Source organism: Cynara cardunculus, unplaced genomic scaffold, assembly GCF_001531365.2.
Source record: "Cynara cardunculus var. scolymus isolate 2C unplaced genomic scaffold, CcrdV1 Un_Scaffold_2658, whole genome shotgun sequence".
NCBI classification, from domain to species: domain Eukaryota; kingdom Viridiplantae; phylum Streptophyta; class Magnoliopsida; order Asterales; family Asteraceae; genus Cynara; species Cynara cardunculus.
Genome location: NW_020201174.1, coordinates 20,667 through 34,454, shown reverse-complemented (window position 1 = coordinate 34,454; position 13,788 = coordinate 20,667). Strand labels below are relative to the sequence as shown.

Below are 13,788 nucleotides of genomic sequence, written 5' to 3'. Positions count from 1 at the left end.
ATTGAGTCCTCCTCTTTCCGGACAACACATACAAAGAGACCCGCCAACAGTCAAATAATTAGTGAATCTCGGAGAGATATTTATATTATATAATTAGTTTCTTTCTCTTCTAGTTTTCTATCTCCCATCTATCTATTTTCTTTAGTTATTCACTAGAGCAATTATGATCTGGAAGTTGATCCGGGGAAAGTGTTCAGATCTATTATGACATAGCCATGAGGCGCTCAACGGACCTGAATAAAGTAATGAACTAAAAGTCAAAGACAAGTTAACTCTAGGGGCTTATGGGATAGGTTAGCTCACCTTATGAATAGGTTAGCTCGACTTATCATCCGAGAAGAGTGAAGAGAGGAACMTTCGGAGCTCCTCTTCTATCGTATCGATTGAGCGGTTCATATCTTCTATCATCTCCGTAGAGGGTTCAGTCTCCACTATTTTAAGTCCGTATTTATTTCTACCCCTGAGCTCGAAAACCTGGTGGAGGACTCGTATAAACCTATTCCCAGATTCCACACTATGCTTTGCTCTGGGGAGAGAGCTTCAAGGAGATAACTCCCGAGGAGAGTGATTGGCCCCAAAGAAGGGAGGATCTGGAAGAGAGGGTTGATACTGGGTCAACTATGGCAGAACTAAAGCTATACGTGGCGGCCCCTAAAGGCGTAACTACATGAACTGCATAAGCAATATCTATATAGAGAAAGGTAAGATAATTCTTTCTGGCCTTAACTGAAAGCGGATGGAATTATCTTGCTTAAGCACCTAGCTTGTTATCACAAGAAATACACGCTAAAACCACTGCTTCTGTTCTTGACTCGTACCTGAAGCTAAGCCGGACTCAGACGGTTAAGGGGAGGAGGCTGGAGATGGTGTATGGGATGCAACGGGGAGCTGTAAAGAAGGGGGGGGTCGGGTTTTAGCTTTAGGTGTTTTTCTTTAACGTTTTAATAGGTTGTACCACGAACAACGATATGTGTACAATAACAAAAAATTTGAACAAAAAAATAAAATTACAAAAGTACCCCTCATGTGAGGGGAAAGCAGGTCCTTTTTTTAGAAAGAAATTATGTTCAAGTAAGCAAATAGAAAAGATGTCATGACATGAGATGCTTAACATAACAAATCCGTAACTTTCAAAGGACCCGATCCATAACGAAAATGAAACCATAAATACCACCCAATGCATGATCTTTTTAAAGGACCTAATCCGTAATTTTCATATAATCATAGGGACTATAATTTACTCAAATAATAATACAGGGGCTCAAGCGGTAATAAAACAAAAGGAATTAACGATTCCTGTTGTAGGGCGAGGGAAACCAAAATTAGCTCCTCCTCTCGTATCGCTGCTTCTCTTGAAAACTAAAATCACTCATACTTCTCCAACGCCGCCGCCCCCCACTCTTCCGCCACCGTCGTCTTCTTTCAAGCAAACAAAAATGTCGAATATCGACGAGAACCATCATAAGGAAGAAAATCAAGAAGGAGAACAAGTGAAAGATCTTACATTTGAAGAGCTTGGATTAGACCCTCGTCTTATTCGTGCCCTTACAAAGAAAAATATCGAAAACCCCACTCCAATTCAGCAGATTGGGATTCCATTGATCCTCGTAAGTTCGTTTTCTTACGTTTCATCCCTTTAAACAATATAGTTTCTTTCAATTGAGTAATTAATGTTCTTGTGAAAATTATCAGGAGGGGAAGGATGTGGTTGCTCGAGCGAAAACGGGTTCTGGTAAAACGTTCGCTTACTTGCTTCCTTTGATTCAGAAACTCTTATCGGATAACAACAATAATAATAATAATGGTTCATCTTCAAAAGCCCTAGCTCCCACTGCCATGATTCTTGTACCCTCTCGAGAGCTCTGCCAACAAGTATGAACACTTGATGCTATAGTTTCGATTTCGATTTTGATTTGGATGTTAAATGGTTACTTTTTAATCGATTATGTTCTTTGCCAAAAAAACAAGCACCCACAACGAGATAATGGGTTGGTGCTAAATATGAATTATGCGTTTAGAAAGCTGTATTTTGACAATTTGGATCTTCTTTTAAACAGGTTTATTCAGAAGTGTTGTCACTAATTGAGCTATGCAGAGTGCAGCTGAAAGTAGTTCAGTTGACGGGTGAACCAAGTTTCTCTGATATGGTTGGTTTGGTTTTCTTTTCATGTAAAGATTGTATATATTTACATATGTATAGGGTTAGGTTTAGGGAAACCGCAAAAAAATTGAAAAACCAAGGAACACTCTGGTAACATTTCGTCTAGACGCATGTGTATACAAGTAAGTTGCAAGCAATTTGTCCGGTATGCACGTATGCATAATATGCATTCGTGCATAAAAACCAAGAAACAACTTCATTTACTTGTATGCACATATAAACCAAGAAACAACTTCATTTACTTGTATGCACATATANAAACCAAGAAACAACTTCATTTACTTGTATGCACATATAAACCAAGAAACAACTTCATTTACTTGTATGCACATATACATACCATTTGGATGACTAGTTATCAGGGTGTTCTTTTTCATTTATTGAGGTTTTCCCCTGATCCTCTCTCTCTATATATATTTAAATGTGTTCTTCAAATTTGAAATGGTAATATTTGGTTTTTTTTTGGGTTCACAGGCGGCAGCATTGGCAGGGCCTCCTCATATTCTTGTGTCTACCCCAGCCTGTGTTCAAAGGTGCTTGTCATCTGGTGTTCTTAAAGCACAATCAATTCAGGATTCACTTTCGATTCTTGTTCTTGATGAGGTATGAACTTTAATTTTTGGGTAAAATTTGGTGATTTAGTTTCATATGGTTTTATTGTGTTATCCCTTGTCCACTAAACCACACGAGTATGTGCCTTAGAAGCATTGATGGGTCGAAAAAGATGACTTCTCATGAAGATTAGCATTTCCTGCTTTGATTAGTTAGGGCTTTCTAATGAGACAATATTGACGTAATATGTTCCCCAGTTCTTCGATTAGCAACTAATTGTTGAATCTGGATTCCAAAAGATTAAATGGGAATTAATCAATTGTTTGCAACTAGCGATTAAGCTCTAGAAGGATGCTCAACTATCTATAGCTCCACTTAGTCCTTTGTTAAACACACGATCATTTAAGAATGTAATTGGATTTGTAAGATTATGGTTTAGTTCATTTGAAAAGAAGTTGGAATCTTTTCGAAGGTTTAAAATAATTTAGTAAATGGGATAATCTTGGATCATATACTAGTTTTTTAGTTGTTTCATCTTTGTTGGAACATTATTTGGGCAACTGCTGATTCATGGTGCTAATCAGGCAGATCTTCTTTTCACTTACGGATACGAGAAGAATCTTAAAGATCTTAAGACTCACATTCCTATAAAATGCCAGTGTCTTCTCATGTCTGCTACCTCAAGGTTTGTGACCATCTACACTTTCGCATATATATATATATATATATATATATATATATATATATATATATATAAAGTAGAACTCATACATGTTCCATGTTTATTATTAGTGTGTTGATTTTTTATTCATTCAACTATAATGAAATATTGTGACTTGGGTTTGGAGCTACTATGGATCTAAACACATTGGTTCATACTCGATTATGGATATTTTGCAGTGATGACGTTGAGAGTTTGAAGAAACTTTATCTACACAATCCCTACATTCTTACTTTACCAGAAGTTGGTGATGCGAAGGATGAAATTGTCCCCAAAAATATTCAGCAATTTTGGGTATGTTTAAATGTTAGAATTTGTAACACAATATTATTATTATTATTATTATTATTATTTAACCATGCTTATAAGGAAAGTAATTGGCATCTGGATATCTAAGCATTACTTTACAGTATGCTCTTGATTTATGTCCTTAGCCGTCTAATCTCTCTTGTTTATCTGTTCTTACTTTTTCGTTTTTCATTTTCATTTTCATTTGATAGTTTATTTTATATGTTTTTGCTTATTTTCCACTGTTATACATAGATACAATGCAGTGATCGAGATAAGCTTCTCCACATCCTCGCACTTTTGAAGTTGGATCTCGTTCAAAAGAAAGTCTTGATATTTACAAATACAATCGACACGAGTTTTAGACTGAAACTGTTTCTCGAGCAGGTAATTTTAACTCATTTCTGTTTCATCTCTAAAATCATTGCTTCAATAGCTCTCATGTTAAATCTAAACTTTTTTCTACAGTTTGGTATAAAATCTGCGGTGTTAAATGCTGAGTTGCCTGTAAATTCACGTCTACATATTCTTGAGGTATCCGCTTTGACTCATATCATAGTGTCTAAAACCTTATTACTTGAATAAATACCATATGGTGGTTTAGTTAGTTTAAATGCATAAAGAAAACAAGATACATATATATATATATATATATGTATATATATATGTATGTATGTATTAATGTTGTTTCATGTCTCAGGGATTAAATGCTGGGCTTTTTGATTATCTGATTGCAACCGATGATAGTGACTCAAAAGAGAAGGAACAAACTGATGGCAATAACCAGGCTGAGAAGAAAAAGTCCAAGAAACATAAGAAGCGGAAGTTGGATTCCGAGTTTGGTGTTGTTAGAGGCATAGACTTTAAAAACGTTCAAACGGTAAAAATTGTTTAGCAGACGTTTTCCCACAAATTCTTTTGCAACTAATTTAGCTTGATAAATTTTCTTACAAGCATCAATTATGTAACTAGGGGCAGGTTGACATGAGAACCGTAATTATTTTGAGAACCTGGGAACCAACTATCAATGCTTTATGATGAAAATGCATGATATAATGAATAATGGAGGTGCATGAGGTTTATTATGAATAATATTCATTATTATTCATTATGAATAACACATGAAATAGTTGGTTCTTCAGGTTCTCATTTAAGGCTTGATTATTTGATAAGGCTAGTATCAGTTGTTCCACTTAATGAAACACACTCTTATCTTGCAACAGGTCGTAAATTTTGACATGCCTGCAAGTGCGGCTGGATATGTACATCGAATTGGGCGTACCGGAAGAGCATTTAATACCGGTCAATCTGTCTCAATTGTATGTCAATTTGAAGACCCTTTGTCTCTTTGTTGGTCAACTTCTATTGATTGAATCCAAATCTTGTTCTTCGCCTTGATTTCTTGATTCTTGATCAACTACAATTTCGTATAATGTTATGCATAAATGTGATGCATAACTTTTTATTCAATTTGTAGACTCTAATGTCTGATTTTCGAACAGGTTTCTCCCGATGAGATGGAGATATTCGAAGAAATTAAATTGTTTTTGGGAGAAAATGAAGATAATGACGTAACACATATTGCTCCATTTCCACTTCTTGAGAAGAACGCAGTGGAGTTTTTACGATATAGGGCTGAGGTAATTCGTCTTGCTTATTGGATTTTCATTTCATAGAACTTGTAATATCGTCACAAATTTGTAACAAGGACTGATCTTTACAGGATGTTGCAAGGAGTGTGACGAAAATTGCTGTCAAAGAAGCACGAGCCCAGGATTTACGCAATGAAATTCTCAATTCTGAGAAGTAAGTGTTTTTATTTTTCTTTTCCGTAAATTTGTCCCATCCATGATGTAATCTTGTCTCCCTCTAAAAATAAATGTACGTTTTCCCTTGTAAATTACAGAGGCGAAAGAGGTCATTAAATTTGAAACGGTCTGTTTATCATGCATTTTCTGCTCATGCAGCCCTGTGAAAAATCGCGACGTTTGAGTAAAATGGGACTATTTGTCAAATATTTAAGATACCCTTTAATAAGACACAAATCAAGATCATCTGATTATTTATAACGATGATAATTGTCACATAGGTGGTTTTAATTTGGAAATGATGATAAAGAGTAAATGTTGCAATTTTTGAGAGAGTAAGATTTGTATCAGAAATTGTTGTCCATGTCTGGTACGACATTAGACTGAGAAAGGACAAAAAGTGTATCTTTTATGTCCTACCAAAATAGATGGAACAAAAACCAGGAAGATGAGACAAGATTGGTAAATTAGTAAACTACCCTTGTCAAATTAAAACCTTAAAACCTTTCAGAATTCTTTCACCTGCGTATCAACATGTAGTAGGAAATCTTGTTTTTAACTTGTATTATACCTGCACCTTTATATGATGCCGACTTTTTGTTTCTTCAGGCTGAAAGCTCATTTTCAAGAAAATCCACGCGATTTAGGTAAGCCGAAAACATCTCTAGAACCATACTTCTTTAGAAAAACAGAAAACACCGTTTATTAGTTTCATTCATGCATTAGATTTCGTTCCATGGTTGGTTCAATCTCTAAAGAAACTATGTATGCAGAACTTCTGAAGCACGATAAGCTTCTAAGCAAGAAAGCGCCTGCACCCCATCTACGTAATGTGCCTGAATACTTGCTAGATCCAACGACTCAGCAAGCTAGCAAGTTTGTCAAACTCACCAGAGCTGCCATGGGAAGAAATAACAACAATGGCAACCGGGGATCTAAGGGCAGGTTCAAAAAAGCTGGAGATCCTCTCAAGACCTTTTCTGCAGAAGTATGATATCTTGGAATTTTGTTCATTTTTTGTCTTATTTGGTTAACCATTTGCTTAAATTTGCATTTTTGATGTGATCAGGCTAAAGGGATGAAGAGGAAAGCCAAAGGCGGCAAGGAGTTCGGCCCCAAACAGAAAAAGAAGCAAGACGTATAACTTCTGGAAGGAAATTGTAAAGCCTGGATTTAAATCCACCACAATTTTGTAGTATCATTGAATTTAGTTTTACTGCAAGATATGAGTTCTTAAACTGTAGTACTGTACCTTTGTGGTATGTTTCCGTATTTTTAGATTATTCGATCTCATTGAATGACAAGATTTACGACGATTATGTTATATGCCCCAAACGACATTGATAATTGAAAAAACATTATTGGTTCCTCGTATATTTCATTATAATTCTAATTCCTTTGACAAATTCTATTCCATTTCCTGCCAATCATATGTGTGGTCGAACCTGACTCGATATCATTTCAATTCATTCCAAAAACATTTTGCGAACCAAACAACAGTTACAATATGGTTCTAAGATCTGATCCAACTATATCCAGGTTGCTTCACAACTCCATAGCTCTTCATCATCTCCCTCATATCCGCCGCCTCTTCCCAGTATCCTGCATTCGCAAGAATATTCGACAAAACCACATAAACTCCCGACTTATCTTCTTCCAATTCGAGCAGAAATCCAGCAACGATCCTTCCTAATCTAAAATCACCATGAGCCGCACATGAACTGAACAAATTCCACCAGATACTAGAATGCACGTTAAAACGACCGCTCTTCATTAGGTTTTCCGCTGCATCAAGAAAACCTGCTCGTCCCAGAAGGTCAACAATGCAAGAAAAATGGTCAATCTCTGGTTCTAGACCATACTTGTTGACCATGGAGTTGAATATTTCAACTCCATGGTCAACCAGGCCTGCGTGACTGCAGGCCGTCAGAGCTGTAGTAAAGGTGGTATGGTCTGGTTCCACTTTGACCCCTTCAGATTTTTGCATCTCCTCAAAACACAAAACTGCATCCTCCCCTCTTCCATGGTTTCCGTAAGCAGAAATCATCGAATTCCAAGAAACGACATCTTTGTAGATCATCGACTTGAACACCTTTATGGACCAATCTAGAATCCCACATTTTGCGTATAAAGCAATAAGTGCATTCCCTAATGAGGGTTCGTGTAAATAATGGAATTTGAGTACGTATCCATGGATTTCTTTGCCGTTTCTGAAGGCTAAAATGGTGGCACATATGCTTAAAACAATGTTCAATGTGTAAACATCTGGAGTTAAATCTGATATAAGCATCTCGGAGAATAGTTCTAAGCCGATTACTGAACACCCGTTTGAGTGAAAGCCGGAAATCATTGAATTCCATGATATCAAATTCTTGGAATTCATTTCGGTGAAGATGGTATATGCATCCTCTAATGCACCGAGTCTAGAAAGGGTGGAAATCAAGGCGTTGGACACTTCAGTTTTCGAAATAAGATCGTATTTAATCACGATGGCAAGAATCATCTCGACACATACCATTGAATCCAAGGTTGCTAGCAGGCTTCCAATGGTGAATTCATCTGGTCCGATTCCTTGGTGCTGCATCTGCAAGTAGATCACAATGGCGTCATCTCTAGAAAGATTTTCTTGAGCATAGCTTGTGATCATGGTGTTCCACGAGACACGATCCTTCGCTTCCAATTTCTCGAAAACCATGCGCGCTGCCTGCAAATCCCCACAAGCAGAATACATGGTGATTGTTGTATTACTTACAGCATTGAAATCTTCAAAACCCGTCTTAATGGCATTGGCGTGAAGTTGTATGGCGGTTATTCCACAAGAACATGAACTCATAACGCTCACAAAAGTCCGTTCAGTTGGCCAGTGACCGACTTTTTGCATGTTTTTGAACATCATGAAGGCATCTTCATCTCTTCCCAAGCTCACCAGACCAGCTATCATTGCATTATAAGTAATCTGATCATGACCCAGCTCTTCTGTTTCTTCGAAAACATCGTATGCTTGATTAGCACTTCCAAAGTTAAAATACATAGTAATCAAAGCATTCTTGACTGAAGATCTAACCAAGAACCCAGTCTTGATAACCAGTGAGTGCACTTCCCTACCAAAGTTGATTAATTCTGAAGAACACAAGCTCAAAACACTAGCAAAACTGTAATTGTCGTGCCTGATACCCAACAAATGCATTCTTTGAAACATATCCAATGCAATATTTGAGTGCTCATTATCTGCGCAGCCCGTGATAACTGCATTCCACACAGCTTCGTTTCTTTGGGGAATTTGATCGAGCAGGTGGCATGCATATTCAACCTCCCCAAGGTTTGTGCATGCAGACAATAGCGTCGTCCATGAATATACATCTGGGATTTTTATCTCATCAAAAACCCGTTTCACCGAAACCAAATCCATTGATTTTGCATAGAGGAAGAGCAGAGTGTTGGCTACATGTGGGTATATTTTAAAACCTGTCCGGATAACATGGGCGTGGACCTGGTTCCCGGCAGCAACATCACGGAGATTGGCAGTGGCGGTGAGGGTGGTAGAGAGGGTATACTGATCAGGTTTCAGATATTGGGAAGACTGAATTTGGTGGAACAATTGGAGGGTTTTTGTGTATTGTTGTGATTTGGTGAGTTTAGCAAGCAAGCAGTTGACCTTGATGAGTTCACTATTCATTTGCTTTCACCGAACCAAATTGCTCTAAAAGAATGAGTTTTTACTGTTTAAAAAGGGTTTATGGCCCACTTAAACAAAACTCTTATTAATCATAAAAACCGAACCTTCTGTCCTGGTTATAGTGACAATCAAAGTCATGAAATATACCATCAATAATCACACATTCTTTGGAAATAATTATCGGGGGAACGAGGAGAGAAAACCCATTTCTAAAACCAAGGTGATTGTTGCATTGCTGTCACGAGGTTTAATTTAGCTAAAATGGAGAACAACGCAGCGGAGGTGTTCGACCAAATGCCTAAATAAGGATGTGAAACTGATGAACACTCTGTTTGGGTGCTTAACTACTTTAGAGCTGCTTCACTTTTCGAGGAGATCAAAACGGAGGTACACACCCATTAATCATTATGCTAATTATATAGCAAAAAAACTAATAAATTTCATCAAAAGATTCATGTTCAACTACAAGTATACAGTTGCAAGGTTATCAAGTTTTCCTGTATGTTAGTGTAGCATTGACATAAAGATAGTCTTTATACTCCTCACTGTCAATTCTTTGTAAGCATATAGCCTGTCTCCAGCTTGTTATTCGTTATGATGATCTGTTTCATCGAAGATCTCATCCTACATGTTTTATCAATAGGAAAATGGTTAAGCGGTTGACTAGAAGTTTGAAAATTTTGGTTAGAAATAGAAATCGATGAAAAGACATACGTTTAAAAGCTCCTCCATAACATCTTCCATTGTTATGATGCCTATGACTTCCCCTTGTTGTCTGAAAGAAGAAACTGGATTCTCGATTACATTAAGAACCTCCGGCAAGAATTTATCCGACCACCTTCTGCTTTTAGAGGATTCGGCACGTGACACATTCCCACTTCCGGAAATGGATTTGAACTTGTTAAATGTTCTTCTGCTTCTTAAACCTCCATAGCTGCTTTGATAGCTTTCGTTCAGAATATCTACTCTAACTGCACACGTTATTTCATCTTAGACTAGTATGTTTGGCAAACTGGCCGATAAGCTAATTGTTAGCTGATAAGCTTACCTTCACTTGAGCGCTTGGTGGTTGACTGCTTTGTCGTTTGATTTGGCAGTTGTATGACTGCAGCTATGTGACTGAGACCTTTTTGGAACTCGTTTAGTATGTCATATAATGGCATCGTGTCTGAAACTCTGATACCAACAAAAGACCGTTATCAGATAGGTTTCAAGAGCACTGAACACATAATATTTGAACAGAAACGTAGATATAGTGCTTTACTTTGAATGAAAATTATGCAAATTTCTGTTGAAACGTACCTTGGAATCAGGCGAAGAGTGATGTTCTTTATTGGCACACAATCTGCTGGGTTGATGGTCATTAGATTCTTCACCTACAGTTCACGATGAGCAAGAATGATTATAGTTAGCCTCACGACGTAACTCGAATAAGGGTATGTTGGTAGCACATAGGTGGACAGACACGACAACTATATGATGCTGAAAATGTCTAAATGTTGCTAATAGACAGCTTTACAGGACTTCAGTTTATAAGACCAAACTTATGTTTTCTATTAAGGTGTTACAATAAGTTAACAAGACGTTTTTTAGGACACTTTTAAAATAAATATAACACCTATGAGAATTGTCTTGTCGCGCATCTTTTTTATAGGACACTTGTTTTTACAAGACATTTATTCATATAATGACACAAAACGTCTTATCAACTTATTGCAACACCTTTACATTTACATAGGACTTACAGTTTTTTGATCCTATCTATTAGGACATTTATCAGACATATTTGGCATCCTGTAAAACCAATTTTGTTATAATGAGTATAATAATTACCAGAAGAGCTCCAATTATGTTTGCTGGTTGATCATAGTATACTGGCACTCTGCTATAACCCTTTTCGATAATTAGATTCATCAAATTCCTGAGATGTAGAAACTTGTTTTCGGTATCATATTGCATTGAAAACGGAAACTAGATCTTGTCGTTTCATGGAAATATATATATATATATATATATATATATAKAGAGAGAGAGAGAGAGAGAGAGAGAGAGAGAGAGAGGGTTCCAACCTGTTTTTGTGAGACCTGTGAGACTACATTTTTACACTTGAAACTTCACATCAAAACATTGTGAAGGTTACATTCATAGTGTTTTGCTGTGAAGTTTCAAATGTAAAAATGTGGTCTCATGGTTTCGCAAAAACAACACATGATCCCAAGTATATATGTATATATGAATATGTCAGGTACCTATTAAGTTTGGAGTTGATATCAACTGAAAAAGTTTCAGATAGAGGAGTCATGGCATCCTTTGCTGTTTTTGCAGTAAGTTCAAGTGCTCCTCCGATAATTGTCGTCTCGTGATGTGACAAACTTCCACCTTTCCCGGCCTTCATAACACCACGAACATCAGGTATACAAATCCTCTTCTTAGAAAGATTTCTGAGATGGGTCGAAAGAGAAAATACCGTACCTTATTGCCATGAAAATCAACTAATGTCTTCAATTCGGCTCGCCGGAAAAGACTCACGTGCCCTTTCCCCAATATGCAATCTAGCACCTGGCAGTAAGTAATTCAAGAATCAATCTCAGTTGAAGGAATTTTCTGTTCTCCTTTTGAAAGAAAAACTAACTCACTTTGCTTATCGGATATGCTACAGGAAACCAAAACCAAACAAGAACACGAATGAGTGGAGTCACGGCTGCACCGATCACCAGACCGTAGCGTGTGCAGATAGACTGCGGTATTATCTGCTCAGAGGTAAACATGAATGAAAAAACCCTTCAGTTGACTTTTTTGCATCAACATGTTACGTTAGGATGCCTAGCTAGTACACGAGAATCCTGACCTCACCGAAGAGAAGTATCAATGTCACTGAAACAAGAATCGCGATTGATTCCGGGACCAACTTGTTCAAGAATAGCGGAAGTGCCTGGAACATTGGATAACGCATGTTAGGTACGTCTTAAGGCATGCAATTTGTGAGAATATATGGAATACGTCAGATTACTTTTCAAAAGAGCCGTTGAAAATAGAAGTGATGTTTCAGCTTTTACCGAGAGGTGGGACTCTAACATGCTATTTAGGTCAATGACCTTCTCGAGAATCTAGTTTTGCAAAATGATCCTCTAGTGTCTTTCTAAGTTTTGACGGGAGGAGACTGTTTGAAACCAAGGGCAGACTGTTTTAAAATAGAAGTAGGTAAGATTCCAACAAAGACTAGACAGACACAGATTGTCCCACAATGTCAAGAAAGGGCTAGACAGATTGTCTAGAATGTTGAGTCCCTAGAGTGGTAGACAGTGACTCTGATACCATATGAGAATATGTAGGACCTATTATATTACATTTCAGAAAAGCCCTTAAGAAAGAAGGAAAGTTCCAACATATATCGAGTAGAAAAATGGTCGGATTCTAACAGGATCTATGACTATTTCTGGTGCATAAATACCTCCATGGCAGTAGCATTGCTGATCAAGAGAGTGCAAAGAACTAAATGATGCCTCTTGACAACTGATAAGATCTTTGCTGCAGTGAAATAATTAAGATTGAAAATTGATGGCCTTTGAATGAATTCATATATATACTTATAATCATTTACAAGTTCAATAAATTTTACAAACTAGTTTTCATGGTGTGAAAATGCAGTGTTTATACAGCGTTATATATATTTATATCTTACGAAAAGAAAAGAAAAGAGTAAAAGCATACAGGCACGGAGACGGTCCATGGGCTTTCCCGATTTAGCAAGAACTTCGAGTTCCACAAGACTCATTGACATGAGTCCGAGGGTGAGTCCAGACATCATACCTGCAAACAACACGATCATCGCGATAACGGCTACGTGAAAGAAGAAATCTAGACTGCAACATGATAAGTACTTCATGAATTGATTCCAGTTTCTATATAACTACAACCTTAATTCTATATGATAGCTTCATATATATATATATATATATATATATATATAGTGTATAGTATTAGGATTAAGAGATGTAGTGAGGGTGGCATTCGATACAGGAAGGTTGCAAACAAAGCGATGAGAGATTCTGAGCATATTCCAATGGAAATGACACTCTTTTTCATCAAAGACGACGACTGATTTATAGCCTTTGTTGTTCGGTTTCCAAAATCTGTCCAAATGAATATGATGCCGACTTGGATCCTCGGTATTATAAATCAGTTGACTTGGCCACTATCAACACAAATTAACCAAGCTTTGGATGCTTCGCTTTTGAAATCAATCTCGATTCTCAACACATGTTATATATATATATATATATATATATATAGGGGAGCGATCAAATGCAAACCACTCAATTTGTACAAACCGTGCAAACCGCATTCAACCAATCATAATTTTTCATTTTGTTCATTTTTTTGTAATTATGAGAGGTTGATTAATCATTTTTATTGTGGAGGGTGTTAATCATAGATATTATCATCTTCATTATTTTAATTTTAGAGAAATACATGAAACTGTTTCATTAATGTTAGAGAAATACATGAAACAGTTTCATTAAGTATTATATGAAACAATTTCACAATATGAAACAATTTCACAAGATTAAACAATTTCATG

General features: G+C 36.8%; 3 protein-coding genes across 4 annotated transcripts; 1 reads left to right on the top strand and 2 right to left on the bottom strand.

Annotated features, from left to right (window-relative positions):
* The first annotated feature begins 1,382 nt into the window (after positions 1-1,382).
* Positions 1,383-6,849, top strand: LOC112503170 (DEAD-box ATP-dependent RNA helicase 16). The gene is made up of 15 exons (XM_025107237.1): positions 1,383-1,607; positions 1,693-1,872; positions 2,058-2,147; positions 2,636-2,764; positions 3,298-3,398; positions 3,614-3,728; positions 3,978-4,109; positions 4,191-4,256; positions 4,423-4,602; positions 4,946-5,041; positions 5,225-5,362; positions 5,446-5,528; positions 6,140-6,177; positions 6,304-6,518; positions 6,600-6,849. The coding sequence occupies exons 1-15, from the start codon at positions 1,437-1,439 to the stop codon at positions 6,672-6,674; spliced, it is 1,809 nt and encodes a 602-aa protein (XP_024963005.1). The 5' UTR covers positions 1,383-1,436; the 3' UTR covers positions 6,675-6,849.
* Positions 6,850-7,010: 161 nt separating this feature from the next.
* Positions 7,011-9,206, bottom strand: LOC112503177 (pentatricopeptide repeat-containing protein At3g49740). Its single transcript, XM_025107244.1, has one exon. The coding sequence runs from the start codon at positions 9,204-9,206 to the stop codon at positions 7,044-7,046; it is 2,163 nt and encodes a 720-aa protein (XP_024963012.1). The 3' UTR covers positions 7,011-7,043.
* Positions 9,207-9,700: 494 nt separating this feature from the next.
* On the bottom strand, positions 9,701-13,092 carry LOC112503176 (DUF21 domain-containing protein At2g14520-like). Of its 2 annotated transcripts, none has more exons than XM_025107242.1 (11): positions 12,918-13,092; positions 12,658-12,734; positions 12,055-12,138; positions 11,843-11,956; positions 11,679-11,765; positions 11,456-11,595; positions 11,040-11,127; positions 10,509-10,582; positions 10,255-10,382; positions 9,921-10,177; positions 9,701-9,830 (listed from the first exon to the last, which is right to left on the bottom strand). In XM_025107242.1, exons 1-11 carry the CDS (start codon positions 13,090-13,092, stop codon positions 9,792-9,794), a joined length of 1,263 nt encoding a protein of 420 aa, XP_024963010.1. In that variant the 3' UTR covers positions 9,701-9,791. The 2 variants fall into 2 exon arrangements, with proteins under 2 accessions (XP_024963010.1, XP_024963011.1); XM_025107243.1 differs by having other exon boundaries at positions 10,261-10,382.
* Between the last annotated feature and the right edge of the window lie 696 nt (positions 13,093-13,788).

Coding starts and splice junctions, on each gene's coding strand:
- LOC112503170 (XM_025107237.1), top strand. CDS start 1,437: ATGTCGAATATCGACGAGAACCATCATAAGGAAGAAAATCAAGAAGGA. Junction 5,529..6,139: donor GAAATTCTCAATTCTGAGAA/GTAAGTGTTTTT, acceptor TTGTTTCTTCAG/GCTGAAAGCTCATTTTCAAG. Junction 6,178..6,303: donor AGAAAATCCACGCGATTTAG/GTAAGCCGAAAA, acceptor CTATGTATGCAG/AACTTCTGAAGCACGATAAG.
- LOC112503177 (XM_025107244.1), bottom strand. CDS start 9,206: ATGAATAGTGAACTCATCAAGGTCAACTGCTTGCTTGCTAAACTCACC.
- LOC112503176 (XM_025107242.1), bottom strand. CDS start 13,092: ATGAAGTACTTATCATGTTGCAGTCTAGATTTCTTCTTTCACGTAGCC. Junction 11,596..11,678: donor TTGATTTTCATGGCAATAAG/GTACGGTATTTT, acceptor GGTGTTATGAAG/GCCGGGAAAGGTGGAAGTTT. Junction 10,178..10,254: donor CACCAAGCGCTCAAGTGAAG/GTAAGCTTATCA, acceptor TAACGTGTGCAG/TTAGAGTAGATATTCTGAAC.